Source organism: Sphaerodactylus townsendi, linkage group LG06 (genome assembly GCF_021028975.2).
Source record: "Sphaerodactylus townsendi isolate TG3544 linkage group LG06, MPM_Stown_v2.3, whole genome shotgun sequence".
NCBI classification, from domain to species: Eukaryota; Metazoa; Chordata; class Lepidosauria; order Squamata; family Sphaerodactylidae; genus Sphaerodactylus; species Sphaerodactylus townsendi.
This window is the reverse complement of record NC_059430.1, coordinates 106,364,169-106,385,608: the sequence shown is the minus strand read 5'-3', so window position 1 is coordinate 106,385,608 and position 21,440 is coordinate 106,364,169. Positions and strand designations below refer to the sequence as shown.

At 44.2% G+C, this 21,440-nt stretch overlaps 1 protein-coding gene across 1 annotated transcript in view; it reads right to left on the bottom strand.

The window, feature by feature from the left end:
• The window catches only part of SCUBE1 (signal peptide, CUB domain and EGF like domain containing 1), a 213,886-nt gene that overhangs the window by 151,917 nt on the left and 40,529 nt on the right, over window positions 1–21,440 (bottom strand). Inside the window, exon 3 of the mRNA XM_048501625.1 lies at window positions 1,535–1,663. Within this exon, the coding sequence (XP_048357582.1) occupies window positions 1,535–1,663 (129 nt within the window). The remainder of the gene's footprint in view (window positions 1–1,534; window positions 1,664–21,440) is intronic.

Sequence of the window (21,440 nt, the reverse complement as noted above, 5' to 3'; positions counted from 1 at the left end):
TAAAACAGCACACATATACAAAACCAATTAAATTACAGGCTGAATGAGAAAGAACATTTAAATCAGCTTTTAAAACAGCACACATATACAAAACCAATTAAATTACAGGCTGAATGAGAAAGAACATTTAAATCAGCTTTTAAAACAGCACACATATACAAAACCAATTAAATTACAGGTTCAATGAGAAAGAACAGAACCTTCAGGTAAAGGTGGAAAGCCAGCTTTCAAGCTCAGCATTCCACTGATTGAAGAACCAATTCCATTCAGAGGACCACAGATGCTATGAAATGGAGAATTCCATTCATTTCTGAAGGAAAACTTTAAAAGGTCGGGGAATAGACCTAACAAATCCAGTAATCCAAATGGCTACCATACATAGAAACTATGACAATGCTTTGGAAGAAGAAGAGTTGGATTTATACCCCACTTTTCTCTACCTCAAGGAGTCTTAAAGTGGCTTTTAATTCCTTCCCTCCCTCACAACCTGACAGAACTGTGCCTAGTTCAAGGTCACCCAGCAGACTTCATGTATAGGAGCAGGGAAGCAAACCTGGTTCACCACATTACAATCAGCCACTCATGTGGATAAGTGGAGAATCAAACCTAGTTCTCCAAACTAGAATCCACTGCTCTTAACCACTACACCACACTAGTTCTCAAAAAAATCTGAACTCGCCCAAAAGAAATGGCAACCAGCCACTGATGCAGAAAGGATGGAGTCCTCTTTACAAGCTCTCCAATTGGGGAAGACTAATAAAGAATGCTTAGATAGTGAAACTGAAACACCAGCTCGATTGGTTGATTCTTTAGCCTGTAAGGCAACTGCTTAACCAAGGGAATCTTGAAAAAAAAACCTTTGGATTTTTTTGTGTATTGAAACCCTCACTAATACAACTTGGTGAAACACCTTCAGCAATATATGCAGGTCCATTGGGGAGCTGGATAAAAGAATAGCATAATCTGCATAAACTAGTAATGGAATCTGACTGGAATCTGGAACAGGTGAATGAGAATTTTCTACTGATAGTGCCCATAAGATGCCCCAACTCACTTTGGAAGGACAATGGCTAGAGGAGATTGAGGGGTGACAGGGTAACATAGTCCCTTGCACAGCAGTTCTCAAACTAGAACTCCCTTTTTCATGAAAATGTTTTTTTGACTTTCCCAAGCCATTATCAGTCACACATTAAAAGCTATGTGTGTACTTATGATGTACTTCCAACTTATGATGACCCTATGAATTGATGGCCTTCAAAACATGCTATTGTTAACTAGCCCTCAATATGGCAGATATTTGTACCACAGTGCTAAATCCAGTATTTGGAAACCATATTTCTCAAGGGGATGTCCATATGCAAAACCCAATAACTCTCATTAAGTTTCTTTCACTTAGCAAGCAAATGAAAATGTATCTTAGCAAAAACCGTGATTGACATTAATTGGAAATTTATTAAGAAGCTACTAATATTGAAAAGCAGAATTTAAATATGCAACAAAACAACCCAGGATTTTCTCTACATCAACAACTCACCAAGACAATTGTGTCCATCATGAGCCAACATGAACCCATCATAGCAGGTACACCGGTAATTGCCTGGAATGTTGATACATTCATGTACACATCCTCCATTGTAGAAGTCGTTTTCACACTCATCAATGTCTGTGAACAGAAACAGGGAAAAAAACTAGTTTGAATTAGCAAAGAAAACACACTGCCAGATATATTCTTGAGAACAGGTGAGAAAAGATGCTATTTTAAAGAAGGACCCTTCAGAAACAGTATTGCAGTCTTTTCAAGAGTAAGTTGCCTCTAACCATGGTATAACTTCCATTTATACCATTTATGAAAAATCATTCCCATGAAAAAAATTAGAAATGTCAAGTGTTTCAGAAGAGGCTTGGATACATGGGACTTCCGGGAAAGATGGCCCTGACTGGTTTGAGCTCTCAGGAGCTCCCTGCCACACATTACTGAAAGGGGAAATGGCTGGCATAATAGCAGAAAGGATCTGGCTCTAGCATCTCCAGGAGTTCTGGAGACCTTCCATTCAACAGTTTGGTTCATCAGGATCAGTAAGTGTGAGCCTTCCATTCGTCTTTTAGAAGCTGCCCTCCATTTTTCACCCTCCTTTTCTTAATTTCTCAGTTTCACGTTCCCTATGTGCTTTATTTTTTATTCTTGGCTTCTTTGCAAATGTTTCTTTCTTTTTCTTAAATCTTTCCTTTTACTTCTGTAATTTGTTGTGGAGGAAATTTACATTCAAAAGCAGTGGCGTAACTGCCACAGGGACATGTGTGGACATGTGCCCTGGGTAAATGCCAATTATTCGCATGGGGGGGAGCAAAAATGCCCCCCCCACATTACTATGCCACTGAGCCTGGGAGTGCCGCTTCCCACTCCCAGATGAGGCTGGAGCACTCCTCCCTTTCAGAGAGGGAGGAGCGCTCCAACCTCCAACCTTGGCACTTTTTTTTAAGCTGAGAGAAACCTCGGCTTAAAAATACACAAGTGCCGAGACTGCAGGCTGGCAGTTGAAGCGCCCCTCCCTCTGAGAGGGAGGGAAGCTCCAGCCCCCGCACTTTTTTAAAGCTGAGAGAGATCTCCACTTTAAAAAAGCGCCGAGGGAGGGAGGCAGGGAGAGACTTCCCCAGCCTGGGAGTCTGGCTGGGCTGCCCTCAGCTGCTCCCCAGTCAGTCCCTGGGTTGGGGAGGGAGGCAGGGAGGGGCTTTTCCCCGCCCGGGAGGATGAGGGAAGGCAGGGCCCCGACCCCAGCAGGTAAGTGGAGAGTGGCGTGGGGTGTGTGTGGAACGGGGGCCCATGGAGGGGGGGGGGTAGAAAACCCAGAATCTGCCCTGGGCTCCATTTTGGCCAGCTACGCCTCTGTTCAAAAGAGACTAAGCTTGGATACATGAAAGTGTCGTACTAGAAGGGGGAATTATACATTCTTCCACAATGCCGCCTTTGTCACAGAGTGTCTGCCAAAAATACTCTGACCAAAAAACACTGGCGCTGAAGTTGGTATGTATACATAGCTTTCGTCAACCAGGTAAAAAGTGTAACCATTATTATTATTTATTTCTCTATGGCAGTGATGGCAAACCTTTTCGAGACCGAGTGCCCAAATTGCAACCCAAAACCCACTTATCTATCGCAAAGGGCCAATACGCTAATTTAACCTGAATACTGAGGTTTTAGTTTAGAAAAAACGGTTGGCTCCAAGGCGCACATTACTCGGGAGTAAGCTTGGTGAAGCAACCGTGCAACGCTTCGAATGGGTGAATCACGATCCTAGGAGGGTTTACTCAGAAGCAAGCCCCATTGCCAGCAACCGAGCTTACTCCCAGGTAAAGGATCGTGCCCAGGCTAGCCTAGATGTGTGTGTGTGTGTGGGGGGGGTGATTTTCCATCCCACCCCCACATGATGAACTCTGTGCACGTGTGCCCACAGAAAGGGCTCTGAGTGCCACCTCTGGCACCTGTGCCATAGGTTCGCCATCACTGCTCTATGGGTACTTCATGGGACTTGCAAAAAGAAACGCTCTTGCCCTAAGGAGCTTCCCAACTGAAGGTAACACAAAAAGGGAGGAACAAGGGAGAAGATGTCAAATTAGCCTTTCTTCTTTGGGGCTAAGCCAAAGGTCTCACAGACCAAGTAGGTTTTGAAGAAAAAGGAAATCATAGGATTCTATATTTTTGTCTCACAAAAATTTGTTAGTAGATTCAGTAGGGTATCTGCCTGAGGACATGGGGTCACCCATGTTTTCAGGTGCATGCCTTTTGGTCATGTGGCTGGTGCCCCCTCACGTGAACAAATGGCATGCGCTGTAGCCGCCAAGCCCCGCCCCCTCCTGCCTCTAAAGCCAGAGCTTTTGAAAGCACAGAGGTGAAGTGGGGTGGAGCCACACCCCCAACCTCCTTGCAGGCCTCCGTGCAGGCCAGGGGCAGTCCCCCCCCCCCCGCTGTGCAGGCAAGCCAGAGCTTTTGGAAGCCGGCTTTTTAAAGCACAGAGGCTGGAGGGTGGGGCCCAGCCACCTCTCTGCTCTCAAAAGCCAGCTTTCAAAAGGCCCAGCTTGCCTGAATGGAAATTGGGACAGGGCATGGAAATTGGGGCAGGGGCCACCCGCTGCTCTGCACAGAGGTCAGTGGCATGGCCCCATCCCGAGCCCTGCCCTTTAGCAGGCCCAGTCCTGCCTTGGACTATTTTTTCCAGTTATGGGGATCATTTCAACGACATAACCATGAGCCTTTGCTAAATATGCAAAGGTTCATGGGTACATTGTTGAAATGATTACCATAACTGGAAAAGATAGTCCAAGGCAGGACTAGGCCTGCTAAAAGAAGGGGGTGGTGCCATGCCTCTGACCTCCATGCAGACCAGGGTGGAGCTTTTGAAAGTCAGCTGACACGAGGGGGCACGCGTTGGGGGGGGCGCCCAGAGAAGGAGTTGTCTCCAGGCGCCATTTCCTACCGACATGCCTCTGAGTAGATTCCTCCGCCTCAACATGTTGGACCTTTGTTGTTCTAGAATGCTCTGCTGAGATCCTAGTGTCTACCTAGACCCCTCTCCCCATCTGTTTGAAAATTTGATGATAGTCATTCATAAATACTCTTGTATCATAAATGTCATTCATAAATGCTCTTGTATCAAAGTACCAATAATACACAAGATAATGGTTCTGACAAAAGCAGTGCGTAAAAATGAATGATTATTCTCATATTCATTCGGGACTATATTCTAATGTAGAAGCATACAATTTTCTCAACGGTTGTACCTCAATTGACTATACTAACATCTTTTTCTGAGAGAGAGTATAGAAGGGAGGTCTAGGCTTTAAGGGCAGCAGTGGAGAATCGGCAGACATTCTATTCCCATGGTGAAATAGAAGAAGAAAAGTTTCACATTTGCTGAAGGAAAGACAGATGGTAGTGATAAAAGAAAGCCGGCTTCAAACTACTGAGAGATATCTACTTAGAGCATTTTAAATGTTACAATTCAGATTAAAAATTTACCACCTACAGGCTTGAGGTGGGGAAGCTCATATTTCTTTGGGTCTTTTTTCTTCATAAGGTGAAAAATGTTGTTTATGCTTTCAGCTTAAGACACCCACAAGAAAAATAACAGACAAAAATAATATTAAATTCGTCTAGACTCCGCCACCTTCCGCATTGTCTCTGAACATAGTTGATGACAGACCTGCAAAACCAAGGCATATCTGGCCAGATTGTATGTTTTTCTTGCACACTATGCCCTTTTATAATTGGATCTGGAACTAATTTGGGAAGCATAAATTGCAATTGACTTTCATTAATTTATGTTCTTGAACTGTACAGAAATGCATCCATCAGGAAGCTGTCTCCTTGCATAAAATGTCTTTTCATCTAAATCTGCTATCCAATTGCAAAACAGATCACTTGGGGAAACCACATTCTGCTGACATTCGTTACTGTAGTGGCTTGAATGCAATGTTTTCATTGCTGATACATGACTAGTTGGATACATGGAAATATTTATTCAGATAACTGAAGGGAATGGCCTAACAGTGTTGAAAGAACACAGCCTGAAATACATGGAGGATTGGTAAAGGAAAAATGGAGGAGAAATAAGATTGGTATTGATTAAAGACACTGAAATACAATGAACAAAACATATTAATGCATGCAGTTTGTCATCTTAATATTCTTCTCAAAATACATCTGAGTGAGTGCTATAGAATCAGAGGCCTCTTCTGCACATGCAGAACAAAGCATTTTCAATCCACTTTCAATGCACTTTGCAGCTGGATTTTACTGTGCGGAACAGCAAAATCCACTTGCAAACCATTGTGAAAGTGGATTGAAAGTGCATTATTCTGCATGTGAGGAAGTGCCCTTAGAGTTGGACAGGACCATGTAGTCATCCAATCCAATCCCCTCCTGCTCAACGAAGGATCAGCATAAAGCATCCTTAAGAACATAAGAACAAGCCAGCTGGATCAGACCAGAGTCCATCTAGTCCAGCTCTCTGCTACTCGCAGTGGCCCACCAGGTGCCTTTGGGAGCTCACATGCAGGATGTGAACACAATGGTCTTCTGTGGCTGTTGCTCCTGAGCACCTGGTCTGTTAAGGCATTTGCAATCTCAGATCAAGGAGGATCAAGCTTGGTAGCCATAGATCGACTTCTCCTCCATAAATCTGTCCAAGCCCCTTTTAAAGCTATCCAGGTTAGTGGCCATCACCACCTCCTGTGGCAGCATATTCCAAACACCAATCACACGTTGCGTGAAGAAATGTTTCCTTTTATTAGTCCTAATTCTTCCCCCCAGCATTTTCAATGTATGCCCCCTGGTTCTAGTATTGTGAGAAAGAGAGAAAAATGTTTCTCTGTCAACATTTTCTACCCCATGCATAATTTTATAGACTTCAATCATATCCCCCTCAGCCGCCTCCTCTCCAAACTAAAGAGTCCTAAACGCTGCAGCCTCTCTTCATAAGGAAGGTGCTCCAGTCCCTCAATCATCCTCGTTGCCCTTCTCTGCACTTTTTCTATCTCTTCAATATCTTTTTTGAGATGTGGCGACCAGAACTGAACAGAGTACTCCAAGTGCGGTCGCACCACTGCTTTATATAAAGACATGACAATCTCTGCAGTTTTATTATCAATTCCTTTCTTAATTATCCCCAGCATAGAGTTTGCCTTTTTCACAGCTGCCATGCATTGAGTTGACATTCCCACGGAACTATCAACTAAGACGCCCAAATCCCTTTCCTGGTCTGTAGCGTGTATGTGAAGCTTGGATTTTTTGCCCCGATGTGCATCACTTTGCATTTTGAAACACTGAACTGCATTTGCCATTTCTTAGCCCACTCACCTAATTTATCAAGGTCCACTTGGAGCTCTTTGCAAATCCTTTGCGGTTCTCACCACCCTACATAATTTGGTATCATCTGCAAACTTGGCCACCACGCTACCCACCCCTACTTCCAGGTCCTTGGCAAGTGTTCATCCAGCCACTGCTTGAAGACTGCCAATGAAGGGGAGCTCATCACCACCCTAGACAGCCAATTCCATTGCTGAACTCCTCTTACTATAAACAAATTTTTCCTAATATCCATTTGGTACCTTTCTGACCCTAATTTAAACCCATTATGGCGATTCCTATCCTCTGCTGCCAACAGGAACAGCTCCCTGCCCTCCTCTATGGGACAACCTTTCAAATGCTTAAAGAAAGAACTCATGTCCAATCCCAACCTGCTCCTCTGCAGACTGAACACTCCCAAGTCCCTTAGTCTTTCCTCATGGGGTTTGTTCTCCAGGTTCCTGATCATCCTCATTGCTCTCTTCTGTACTAGTTCCATTCTGCTCACATCTTTTTTAAGGTGAGGCCACCAGAACTGCACACAGTACTTCAAGCGTGGCCTGACCAATACAGTTTACAGCAGGACTATGATATCTTGCAATTTGGATAATATGTCTCTGTAGATACACTCAAGACCACATTAGCCTTTTTTGCCACTGCATCACACAGATTGCTCAGGTTTAGTTTACACTCTACCTGTATCCCAAGATCTTATTCACGCACACCACTACCCAGACTTGTACCCTGCCCATCTAGTATGCATGCTTCTTATTTTTATTATAGTGTTATCCCCTTCAAGAAATCTTGTTAAGAACAGCTACTATAATCAAGCTGAACAGTAGCTTAGACTTTATGGAATGGTCATTCTGAAAAGATTAGGAAGGAAGTATCCACAAGCCTTTGTAAGGCTGACAGGAAAAGGAGGGTTTTTTATGGTGATCAGAGGTGATAAATGTTACTCTGTTTACTATCAGCATTTGGATTATCATGTTTTTATCCTATTGTAAGCTGCCCAGGGCCTTGTTTGGGGGATAAAAGTGGGGTAAACATGTTAGAACAAATAAAATCAGTTATTTCATTTCTACATGAACAACAAACAAGGAAAAATCACGGAGTTGTCAATAAGCTTGTGCGTGAGGTGAAAGTAAATCTCCTGGCCCGTAGTTTATACTTTTATCAAGTATGATACACCAGTTCTCAAAAGCATATGAAAATATATTTGAGGGCTGTGCATTGCTCACTGGTTTTTCCTGCATCAGGAGCCAGTAGTACCGCATCACTTCCAGTTCGCCCATGTTTACATTCAGACCAGTTAGTGGTGCTAGAGGGCCGCCAGAGGCTACTGTCTGCTGATAAAGCTGTCTACCTCACTCTGCTGGTGCTTGACTCTCAAACTTCTTACCATTTGGGGAGATGCAGCTGAAGTTCAAAAAGTGTTATCAGCTTGGGAGGTAAATGTGGCCCCAGATAGTCATCTGCTACTTCCACTAACCTGACCTGGATAGGCCAGGCTTTATCAAAATGCACAAGCCTAGGAAAAGGTCCCAGAGAAAAAATAGTGGTAATGTAAGTGGGCCAAAAAGTGGAATTTGAAAAATGCTGAATTTTCTAAAAATGGAGGAACCCCCTCCCTCTCACCTGCTGAAGGCTGCCTCAAAAGTTGTCATGCCCCCACCCCCGCTGTAATTGACAGTTCCTCTGAGGAAGTCCCTGCTACAGCTGACAGCTCTTCCGAGAAAGGGTTAACTGAGCCTTGCAGAGAGACACCAGCTGAATCAGCGGAGCCTGAACTCACACAGGCTTCTGGCTCAGAACTAATTAGCAGGACTGGGTTGCTAGCAGCTCTGGGTTTCCAGACATAAGCAAGTGCTGCGGACAAAGACTGAGATTGGCCTTGCACGAGAGATGCCGCTCAGCAAGACTGCAAGCTAGGCATTACCCAGACCCTTTGCAGGAGCAGTCCCAGGCACGTAGCTCTGAGGAATAAAAGGCCTTTAGCAGGAACTGAAATTGTGGCTGCAAAAGTGTGTTCTACCTGATCTTGACTGCACACCACTGCTGTCTCCAGACCCTGACTGACTACAGACCAGCTTCGGACCTTGCTGCTTCTCCTTGCTGCTGTATACATTCCTGGCATTCAACTCCTGGCCTGATTGACATCTCTCTGGACTCTCTCACAGACTTGGTATATTTGGAATTATTCCTTGCTGAATTGTCAGCAGCACAGCCCCAGCTCTGAGCCTCCTCAGTACTGCGTGTTGTTGTGGCAGAATACCAGCACTTCCCAGCCTGCACAGAAGTTCACATAGGCTCAGGCAGCAGGTGGCAAAGAACTGAATGCGGGGCTTAGTATTCAGATATGTTCCATCGACTTCGAAGTCTATGTGAACTTCACAGGTGAGAGGAGAGGCACATATATGGATGCTGGACTTGGCATTTTTCAAAATTAGGTTTAAAAGATCCCATTTTGTTAAGCTGGAAAAAGCCAGGAACCTCCCCCGCTCCCATACCAATATGGGGGTTCTGCTTTTTCAGGCTTTTTTGAAAATGTCCAAGTTTTTAAAACCTGAATTAGAAAAATTTCAGAAAAATCCCTTATACCCTTTCAGCCCATCTTTCTCGTGATTACACACCCGGGGGGGGGGGGGGAGGCATACATCCTTTCCCAGATAGTCGTTACCTTGAACTGGCCACACAGGAGACACACATTTTTTTTCTTGAAGCAAACTTAAATTCAGACACTAGGGCTTTGAGTGGTGCTTAGAAATTATCTTGACTTGATAGCTATTTGTGCTCTTCTATGAACAATAATATCTTGTTAAGTAACTGGTTAGAACAATAATTTCTAATCAAGTAACTGTCTTCCTCCCGTTCTCTTTCAGAGATCTTGCCATGCCAGTGCATATAAAGACCAAAAGATGCCCTGCAGGAACCAGTATCTGGGACACACACATATAGCAACTCCTACATGTGCATATCCTGACATGGGTCTTCTTCAATGACAGAAAGTCAGTATTGATTTTGACATACCAGTGATCTGACTTAATATAAGGTCTGCTCGTGTCTACTGAAGTGAAATTCAGTCATGAAAGAAACATTCAGGCACATCTGAGGAATCAGAAGAGTCTCTCGAAAGAGGAAAATGTCATTTATACCTCAAGGTCACATAGAGTGGCTGGCTTGGTAACTTGTTGCTAAAATTGGCTCCATGTGGAAAAGGTCCAGAAGCAATCTAGGGAATTATTGGCCAGTTATTTTAGTAAATTAATATAAATTGTTATTGAGAGAATTATTAAGCATACTCAGGAACAAAGTCTACTTGGGGGAAATCACATGATTTATGTAAAGAGTTCTTTGAGCAGGCTTACAGGTATCTTTCCTGACTTGAGGTATGCATTCTATCTGGGTCTCAATTAGTGAAGTTTTTATAACTTCCAGGCATTCTGGAAGAAGAAGAAGAAGAGTTTGGATTTATATCCCCCCTTTCTCTCCTGCAGGAGACTCAAAGGGGCTGACAATCTCCTTGCCCTTCCCCCCTCACAACAAACACCCTGTGAGGTGGGTGGGGCTGAGAGAGCTCCGAGAAGCTGTGACTAGCTGTTTCTCCCCTTTAATGCCATTCTGACTAGTCCCTCCTTTCTATTTTATTTATTTAAAACATGTCTAAACTGACTTTCCACACAACATTGGGTCTCCAAGGCAGTGGACAATTAAAACGTCAAAACAAGTTTAAAAACGCATATAGGTACATATAAAACAACTTTAAAAATTAAAAACAAAGCACAGACACAAAAATAGCAGGGAGGGTCAGTGAGGGAATGCTAAACAAAACAGAAAAGTCTTCCCCTTCTAGTGGGTGGAGGAGGAAAACTAACTTCTCTGGGAGGTACTTCCCAAGTTTCAGCACCATGTCTGAGAGGGACCTTTTCAGGTTGCCACCCGTCTAGCCTCAGATGGTGGGGGCTTCCAAAATAGGGCTCTGAATATGACTGGAGTGGGTGGGTAGATTCATGTGGGAGAAGGAGTCCTTAAGCCCCAAGCTATAAAAGGCTTACTTATAAAGTAACTTGAACTGAGCCTGCAAGAAAAGTGGGCAGCCAGTGAAAAAGGAATAAGAATGGAGTAATATGGAGCCGCGTGGCGGAGTGGTTAAGTGCTTGCACTGCCACTCACACGGTCAGGAGTTCGAGCCCCCTGTGGGTCAGATATCCTGGCAGCTGGCTCAGGGTCAACTCAGCCATCCATCCATTCCTTGGTCAGTAAATGAGTACCTAGCACATAGCCAGGAGGTAAAGGATAGCCGGGGAAAGCAATGGCAAACTACCGTTTATACTCGTGTATAAGCCAAGTTTTTCAGCCCTGTTTTAAGGCTGAAAAATGCCCCCCTCGGCTTATACACAAGTCACCGCTTACCAGCCAGCTTTTCAGGCGTCTGCGGAGGCTGGGGGTGTGGCCCAGGACAACCTCCCTGCGGCTGCACAAGCTGCTTGTTGCTGCCCTCCTCGGAGGGTGAAGGGGGAACCCCGAGGCACCCCGGCTGGCTGGGCTTAGCTCCTTATTTGGGCAGTGACATCAGGGGGAGTCACTGCCCAAATAAGAAGCTCCCTGTGCCTCCCGGCTTCCCACCCTCAGCTTATACGCGAGTCAATAAGTTTTCCCAGGTTTTGGTAGTAAAATTAGATGCCTCAGCTTATGCACGGGTCGGCTTATACACGAGTATATACGGTACCCCACAAAAACAGCTTGCTTATGAAATCACTGCTTGCAGTGGTACTCCAGGGTCGGACACGACTGAAGGGGAAACTTTACCTTTTAATATGGTCCATACAATCCACTCCAGTCCCTTTTCCAGTTCACCCTACACTTTTTGAGATCAGGAAACCAGAACTTGGCATCACTCGCTATAATTTAATGCGAGCATTTCACAACTTTATCTAGCATCATTGGTCATCTTAAACAGATTTCATTGTAACTGCAGATATGCTAACTAGAAATGTGAAAACCTGGGGAAAAACAGAAACTTCCCTACCCCGAGGACTTCTTTTTAATTTTTGTAACAAAAATTTGTGGAGCGATGGAAAAACTATTTGAACTATTTTCTCTTTTGAAACATGAAATGCTTTTAAAGGCAAGATTTTACATGTTCCAATTGTAAAACATTAAAAATTCTGAGGATTATTCAAGTGGAGAATTTGGAGCACCACTGAATAAATCCTTTCCGTTTTTAAGGCATTTTCTCAAAATACATAGTGTGAAAATTTTTAGATAAAACAACCTACAGTATTAGATAATGACAAATGGACTTACAGGGGCTACTTCATTCCTCCTATATTCTCCTCCTCCAACATTTCTTTCTGTCCTCCTGGCAGCCACTGTATCTCCTCCCATTCCCCTACTTCCTTCTCTCCTTTCCATTCACCAAACAAAATTTCTTTTATCTGTATCTCCACCACCACCATTTATTATTTCTTTCTACTTATTATTTATTTACTTTCCCAATGGGGACCCAAAGCAGTTTACATCATTCTGCTTTCTTCCATTTTATGCTCGCAACAACTCTGTGAGTTAGGTTAGGCTGAGAGTCTGTGACAGGCCCAAGGCCAGATAGCAAGCTCCTATAGCAGAGTGGAGGGTTTCCCATAATCTAATCTGCCAATCTAGTTACACATACTGTCTCCAGATATTCAAGTCCCATTCAGCCATTATAAGTGATGACCAAAAAAAAAAAAAAAGTAATACTATTACACTATTTGTTCATTCGACACTAGGCAGCGTTGTCTGAACTTGAGAAATAAAGCTTACCATGGGTAGATTCTGGCCTCTCTGTGGCACTATAACTGATGCATTAAATGAAAGATTTGTTCCCCTTTTGACGTAAAAGATTGGCAGCGCAAGGTTTTCCCATAACACAAAGAAACACATGTATTAAGTGAATGCATTAACCCATCTTCCTCCCAATGCTCCAAAAGGAGGCCCCTGTATAAAACACTACATTTATAAAAATGAATGCATTTTTGCCATTAAACATTACAACCATTTTACTGACAATCTTTTTTTTAAGAAAAAAAATCAATTAAAGACACACCACATGCCTTTTTGTTTTTATTGCCTTCCAGTTGTGATGTTTTCAAGATGCTGGTGCCCAGGAAACTGTAAAAACTTTTAAAAGCTGTTTGTGAAGACAAGGTCAGGGGTGAGCAACATGAACGGCAGAGTCCAAAGAGGACGCCTGATGTTCATTAGGGCACATTCAACGGATTCCTTGGGACTGGGATAGCTTGAATTAAAAAAAAACTCCCTTCACAAAGTGTAAAGCCATTTTATTAATGGTAATTTCTGCCTATGTTGTTCCTTTTCAGTGGCCAGCAAGGAAGACCATTAGCTGAATTTCTCTTTTAAGGAGGCAATAAAGATCTTTGATACCAGGTGACATGGGTAGGGGAACACTCTGACAAGCGCACACAGACACACTCCTCATGCAATGCCTGCCAACAAGAGCCAAGCCAGTTGATGTCTGGCATGGAGAACAGAATTTGCCTCTCTGTAGAACTATCCTCAAGAGCAATGCTTCCTGTTTCCCCAGGCAGCCATGGGAGAAAGGAGGGGCTGCCCTGCGAAGCAACACTTGGGTGGGAGCTTTTGTGTGTCCCATGTGAAGCCTTACCCTGACCACAGCCCGAAAGGGGGGGGATACAGTAGAGCATTAGAGAATACTGAGGATTGGAATAATATAAAAACAATATTAGGGTTTTTTTTGAAAAATCTATACAAACAGAATCTAAGTTGACAAAAGCAGAGTCTGATCCAATCTGTTCCAAACTGTTCCAAAAGCTCAGCCAATCTTTGGCTTGCTTTGTCAGCTGAGTCCAAATGCAAGGTAGTCAGGTATAAGATTTCCTTGTCACAACACTCTTGGCACACACCCATCCTGAGAAGACGGTCTCTCACAGGAACGTGAAATACCAGTTCCTAGGATGATCAATTGGCCATCAGTGCCCACTAGGCAATCTCCTTCAGTTATACAATGACTATGTACAGAGAGATATGGTCCTCTCTTTTCTCTGTGCAACAGATCTGCTTAGCATCAGAGGTGCTGTGCAAGAGCTTAGCTTAAGTAAATATTATTTATAGCTTTGGAAGCCAGACAGTTACATACTGGGCTTTTTCCACACAATTCATTTAAAACATTTTGAGGCAGGAAATAAAATGTTTCCTCCATGGAGTTTCACATTGGTTTTGCCCCAAAATGTTTTATTTCCAGTCTCAAAACGTTTTAAATTATTCCCATTTTAAAATTATTCTCTGCCTGAAACATTTTGAAAATGTCTTCAGTTGTGGTGCAATCTACTGACTATGTTTCCTACAATTCTCTGCTTCCTTCAACTTCCTCTTTGGCGCCATTTTCTGAGCTCACTCAGTTCCCCCTCGCCTGTTTATCTGCAGCATTGTCTCTGTTTGTTCTTTTATTGGGGGGGGGGGGGAATCTTCGAAGCATCAAATATACAAGGAGTATAGAATGCAGCACGAGGCTCTGAAACGCTGAAGCATCGACTCAACATAGAACTCAATATAAAAGGGAAAAATCACATAATGGCAGCCGAAATAATTTCAAGGTGAGTGTGAACAACAAGGGGGCTGAAAACGTTTTAGGAGATTTGTGCGAAAAGATCCACAATCTTAACATATAAAAGTATTACATATTAGGCTCTTTTCTCCCTCTCACTTGTACAGTGACTGACACCCTGATCCTAAGCACATTTGTAGGGAGGTAAGTTTTACGGAATTTGACTAACTCTACTGATTTACATACAGTTTTTTTTTCAAAGAAAACTCTACTTCTACACAGCAGTTCAGACTGTCAGTTCCTCTTCAACTTTCACATTGTCCCTCAAAAACCTGCAAACCACACAAAAAACAGGCTCAAAGGTATGCAATGTTGGAAGTTCTGTAAGCAGAGCTCGCACTTTAGAGGAACTCACTACATGTTATCCCAATATGGGACACAGTGATTTTGAAGGACCACCGTAGTTTGGGACAAAGGCATGGAGAGAAGCTTATCTATCTTGGATTCTAAGATTATGTACAGACCATGTCAACGAATCCTTAGCATCCTTAAAGCCAGCATGGTGTAGTTGCTAAGAGCAGGTGGACTCTAATCTGGAGAACCGGTTTTGATTCGCCATTCCACCACCTGAGTGGCAGACTCTTATCTAGTGAGCCAAATTTGTTTCTCCACTCCTGCATTCCTGCTGGGTGACGTTGGGCTAGTCATAGTTCTCTCAGAACTCTCTCAGCCCCACCTATCTCACAAGGTGCCTGTTGCGGGGAGAGGAAGGGAAAGAATTTTGTAAACTGCCTTGAGCCTCCTTACAGAAAGGGAGGCGGGGAGGTATAAATCCAAACCTTTCTTCTTCTATTATAAATCAGTCACTGACTCAGGGGACAACTCAAAGACACAGTTATCCATCTGCTATTTAAAAACAAACTCCCTACAGAAAAATTATGTAGCCAGTTATCACCCTGTCTCCAATCTGTTCTCGGCAGGCAAAATTATTGACAAAGCAATGGCAGACCAATTCCAGATCTTAGATAAATTGGGTCTGCCCTAGACCTTTTTTAATCTGGTTTCAGACTAGGCTATGGGACAGAAACAGCTTTAGCTGACAACTTCCACCTAAATGTAGAAAAAGTAACACTTCCTAGTTGCTCCTATCTGCTGCTTTTAGCACAATGGACCACACCATCCTGTTGAAATGCCTAAAAGAAAAATAGGAATCAAGGTTCTGTGTTGGACTGGTTCAAATCAATCCTGATGGATTGGACCCAAAGAGCTGCCATTGGACACCCACTATCATCCTGGGATCGATCCTGAAGGGGAGGGAACTCACGGGGTACAATCTTATCCCCCTACCCTGTTTTTCAGTCTTTATGTCTATAGGCCAAATCATTCATAGTTTTGAGGTTGAATTCAATATGCAGATAATACACAGCTATATATACTCTTATCCAAATCTCCTAGGGATGTGGTTGAGGTCCTAATTCACTGTCTGCCTGACGTCGTTAAATGGCTAAAAAGAAATCAAATGAAAGTAAATTCTGAAAAGACAAACATAGCACTTGTCGGGAAGGTAGAGGTCTTGAAAGGAATTATGCCCCCCACTTCCAATGGGGTTCATCTGACCCTTGACAACTCAGTTCAGAGTTTTGGGGTTATACTGGATGCAACATTATTGCTGGAGAAGCAAGTTAATGCAGTTGCAAGAAAGGCATTCTTCCAACTCAGCCTAGCTTGAAAAATGGCCCCTTACCTTGATCTGGCTAATCTGGCCCCTGGGTCTATGAGACCGTGACATCTAGACTAAACTACTGTAATGCACTGTACATTGGTCTCCTCTCAAAATCAATTTGGAACTCTAGCTGGTGCAAAATGCTGCAGCTCAGCAATTATTGAGAATTAAATTAATATTACTCCCAATCTGCAGTCATTTCCACTGGCTGCCCATCAGTTACTAGGTTCGATTTAAAGTAGTGGCTATCACATATAAGGCCCGTCATGCTCTTGGATCCTTATATCTGTGAAACTGTCTCTCCCTTCTGCTCTGCCGTGTCAGCTTCACAAAGTTACCTGGACAAATTGTCAAGGACTATGGCCTAGCCCTAGACTTCTGTGAAAATTAGATCCAACTGTGTAACCTGTCATCATTTAATGTGTCATGTTATCACTAATGTTTTGCTTCAATTCGTTTTTTAGATTTCTGGTTGTTTCTACAAACCCCATTTCATTGTTTACTGAATTTCCCATGATGTTGATTGTATTGACTCACTCTGTAATCTACCTTGAGTCCCAATGAGTAAGGCAGACTATAAATAACTTAAATAAAACAAAAATAAATAAATACCACACAAACACACACCCTCTCAATCCCAATCCAAATTCTGCCCTATGTGTATTCACCATTGAAAAAGGAGGAGGAGGAGGAGGAGGAGTTTGGATTTATACCCCACCTTTCTCTTCTGTAAGGAGACTCAATGTGGCTTACAAATTCCTTTCTTTCCTCTCCCCACAACAGACACCTTGTGAGGTAGGTGGGGCTGAGAGAGTTCTGAAGAACTGTGGCTAGCACAAGGTCACCCAGCAGGAATGTAGGAGTGGGGAAACAAATCTGGTCCAGCAGATATGAGTCTGCCACTCATGTGGAAGAACAGGGAATCAAACTCAGTTCTCCAGATTAGAGTCCACCTGCTCTTAACCACTATACCATGCTGGCTAACAGGGGCTGTCCGTGATACATATGAGTTGGGACATATACAGGATCGATAACATCGGACAACCTTCCCCCACTAAAGTTTTTCTCTAACAACATGCAGCACCAGAGAGTCTTGGATGTACTGAAGGACATTCTCAATTCAGTAGGCTGTGGGAAATATATTTTCTTGACACCACTGTACAAATACACAATAGAAGTAAAAAAACCCCCACCTACCTATCACTAAACACATCAACACTCCTCCACTCACTGTCCTAAACACACAAAGCAATCCATGGTCTACACGCATAGGTGTCAAACTCGCGGCCCTCCAGATGTTATGGACTACAGTTCCCATCATCCCCTGCCAGCATCATGCCAGAATCCCCTGCCAGTTTGACACCTGTGCTACAGCCAAGCTCCATGCAAAAAGGTGCATCTGTTTTCACCCCCCTGTTAGGGATTCTCACCTTTGGGATCTACAACAGACATTTTTGGAACTACAATACTCAACTGATATAGTAAGGAAACACATCAACAGATCATCATTAGTGGTCACATACAGCTCCCAGCTCAAACTGATTTCATGCATTATTAATGACATGTAACCTATGGTGGACAATAATGCTCCTCTGTCACAGGCGTTGAGAGGCAAACCTTTTCTTGCCAACAGACAGCGCCGGGGCAGAGCGAGAGGGAATGATGCCCGGGTCACATGTGCACCCTGCACCCCCACCACACCCTGGAATGCCCCCCCATGCCCCAGAGCTCCACCACCATGCCCATGCAATGGCGCGCGCCCAGGGCATGCCGCCCTCCTCCCGCCCCGTTGGCACTTTGCCACTGGACAGCGCTTTAACCTTAAACAACTCAGAGAAGCTTTAAGAGGAGATTATAATGTGAAGTTGCTGAATTTGAGTTCATTCACAAATTCAGAACAATGGACAGCTGAGAAATATGTTTCTTACTCCACTATGATGGTGGATTTGATTTAAAACATGATTTAAATCACTAGTCAATAAAACTAGATTTAAATTATGGGTTTTTCAATACTCTTTTACAGCCTGCTGCCATTGTAGGCTTTCTCCTCAAGGGATAGGATAATATGACAAATAATCTGTCAAAGCTCAGCCTAGAAACACAAAGATCCCAAGACTTGTGGAGGACTCTGCTCAAAAAGTTTCACTTTCATTTTTACTGCTTGCCCTTCTGTCCTCACATTTAAATCCTTATGCAGATCCATTCCACTCCAAACAACCTTCTATTCACTGAACTTCTTGGAACTTGGCACTTAAGAGGCAATGGGTTGAATATATATATATATGCAGAAGAGCAATGGGGCTAACGTCTTTTTCTCAGCCCTACATGTTTATTGTAGAACATTTTTGTTGTGAAGAAAAGGCACATTATCTTGCAGAAACAAATTCACAGTTTTAAGAACTACAAAACCAAGCACATGTGATAATAGTCTGGAGGAGGTACCCAGTGCACTGTCTTGTCAGGTTGTTTGGGATCAGTTCCAATCGCCGCAACCCGAGGATGTGGACAGACTGCTTGCAGGGGTCTGTACTACCAACTGTTGCCTTGACCCTTGCCCATCTTGTCTGATTAAAGCTAACTGGGGGCGTTTTCCCACTTACCAGTAGCTGCGCGCTACTGTAGGCAAGTAGTGTGGGGTCCCCCGGCACTCCCTACTACAGGGGCGGCGACAACGCAGGCGCCCTGACGCTGACGCTGTCGCGCCCCCTCAGCACGCGTCATTCCTGGCGCTCTTCCAAACGGCGCCTTTTGATGACCGGGGAATCCCGGTTGCGCGCCCAAAATGACGCGCGCTGAGAGCAGCGCGCGGCATAGGGGGCTCGTGGCCTCGGGAGGGATTGGCTGGGTGGATCCAGAAAGCCATTAATGCCTCTCTGGATGTGGGTGAGGTTCTGGCTGAACTGAAGGAAGCCGTGATCTGCCCGCTTCTGAAGAGACCAGCTCTGGATCCAACAGTTCCTAACAACTACCGCCTGGTGGCCAAGATCCCCTTTTGAGGTAATGTCTAGAGAGGGTGGTGGTGGTCCAATTACAGGCACATCTGGATGACACTGATTTTCTGGACTCATGTCAGTCAGGTTTCAGATGTGAACATAATACTGAGACTGCCTTGGTCACCCTGATGGATAACCTGTTCAGGGAGAGAGACAAAGGCTGGGTGACCCTGTTGGTTCTTTTGGACTATCAGCGGCTTTTGATACTGTGAACCAAAGTATCCTTCTGGATCGACTGCAGGGGTTGGGAGTGGGAGGCACCATGTTCAGTGGTTCTCCTCCTACCTCAGTGGCAGGTTCCAGAGGGTAGAAGTGGGAGGCAGCTGCTTGGGTTCCTGGGAGCTATCTTGTGGGGTTCCCCAGGGCTTGGTGCTATCCCCTATGTTGTTTAACATCTACCTGCTGGGAGAGGTCATCAGAAGGTTTGGGGTGGGCTGTCACCAGTATGCTGGTGAAACCCAGCTCTACCTCTTGGTTCCACCTGTATCAAGTGAGGTGTTGTCAATGCTTGACCAGTGCCTGGAAGGTGTAATGGGCTGGATGAACGCAAATAGATTGAAATGGAATTCTGACAAGACAGAAGTGTTGCGTGTCCCGAACCGAAGGCCCAGGAGATTAAAGGTCACCTGATACTGAATGCGGTGGTTTTACCCCCGAATGGTAGGGTGCGGGACCTGCAGATTATCTTCGATCAGTCAGTGTCACTGGAATCCCATATGGCAGGGGTGGCGAGGAGGATCTACCAGGTTCTCTGGATGGTTTGCCAGATCCACCCTCATGGACTGTGAGGGCCTGGCCACAATCATCCATGCACTGGCAACTTCCTGGTTAGACTACTGCAATGCACTCTACGTCGGGATGCCCTTGAAGACGGTTTGAAAGCTGGAGCTGGTGCAGAATACAGCACCTTGGCTGCTAGTGTGTACCTCAGGATGCCATCATAAAACACCTGCACTGCATTGGGTCCCTATTCACTGGGACCAATTCAAAGTCTTGATACTGGCGTACAAAGTTCTACACAGCCTGGGGCCCTATTTTTCTGAAGGAATGCCTTCTCCCATAAAGTCTGCCTGAGCGCTACAGTCAGCAGGGAGGGGCCTCTGGGCATCCCAATCACTTTCCGAGATTCAGGGGGTTTGGACACCCCAGAGAACATTCTCTGCTGTGGCCTTGACACTTTGGAACACTCTACCCCCAGAGGTCTGTCATGCACCGACTCTGCAGGAGTTTAGCTAAGACCACTCTCTGTATCCTGGCATACGGCTGATCTCTTCTGGGTGGTGCCTCCTCTCCCCTCCCTTATGCCCCTTTTTTGTTTTAGGGGTATCTGTACTAGTTCTCTCCTGGTTTTTAGAGATTGTTATAATTGTATTTTATACATTTTAAAATAATTTTTGTAATGGTATTTTATATAATTGTATTTTTAAACTCGTGCTTTTATGATTGTACCTCACCCGGGGATTTTGGTGATAGGCAGAATATACATTTACAGAAACAAATAAATACCAACACATTGCCCAAAATAATTTTACAGAAACCTCTAAAGCATGACATTGTGAATGGATTAACAAAATTCATTTATGAAAACATTTAATCACTGCATGAATATACAGCCTCATGCCACATCAGTAAAATAACTTTTATTTTATAATGAACATAATGTATTTTAAATAGAAAATTATCTTTAGATAATTTCGGAGAGGCCGGCTGTGGAGGGGACTTTCTGGGGATACCATAGTCTCCAGTGCAATTGCTGCATTCTCTGTAGATTATCAGAGGTTCTTTTTTGGCACATATTTCACCTCTGCAGAGGCGCTATAGAAGTCCATCTAAGACCTGCCAATACCACATCAGGATGTGGGGGGAGAAGGAGAAGGAGATGGAGAAGAAGAGGAGGAGGAGGAGGAGGAGGAGGAGAAAAGAAGAGGAGGAGGAGGAGGAGGAGAAAAGAAGAGGAGGAGGAGGAGGATTGGATTTGTACCTCCTCTTTCTCTCCTGTAAGGAGACTCAAAGGGGCTTACAAACTCCTTTCCCTTCCCTCCTGAGAGAGCTCAGAAGAACTGGGGCTGAGAGAGCTCAGAAGAACTGTGACTAGCCAAGGTCACCCAGCTGGAGTGTGTTGGAGTGTACAGGGTAATCTGAATTCCCCAGAGAAGCCTCCACAGCTCAAGTGGCAAAGTGGGGAATCAAACCTGGTTACTCCAGATTAGAGTACACCTGCTCTTAACCACTACGCCACTGCTGCTCCCTGCTTTGGCCTGAATCATGGTTGCAGCAAACAGAGGAGTCTTGTGACATCTTAAAGACTTCCTGTATCAT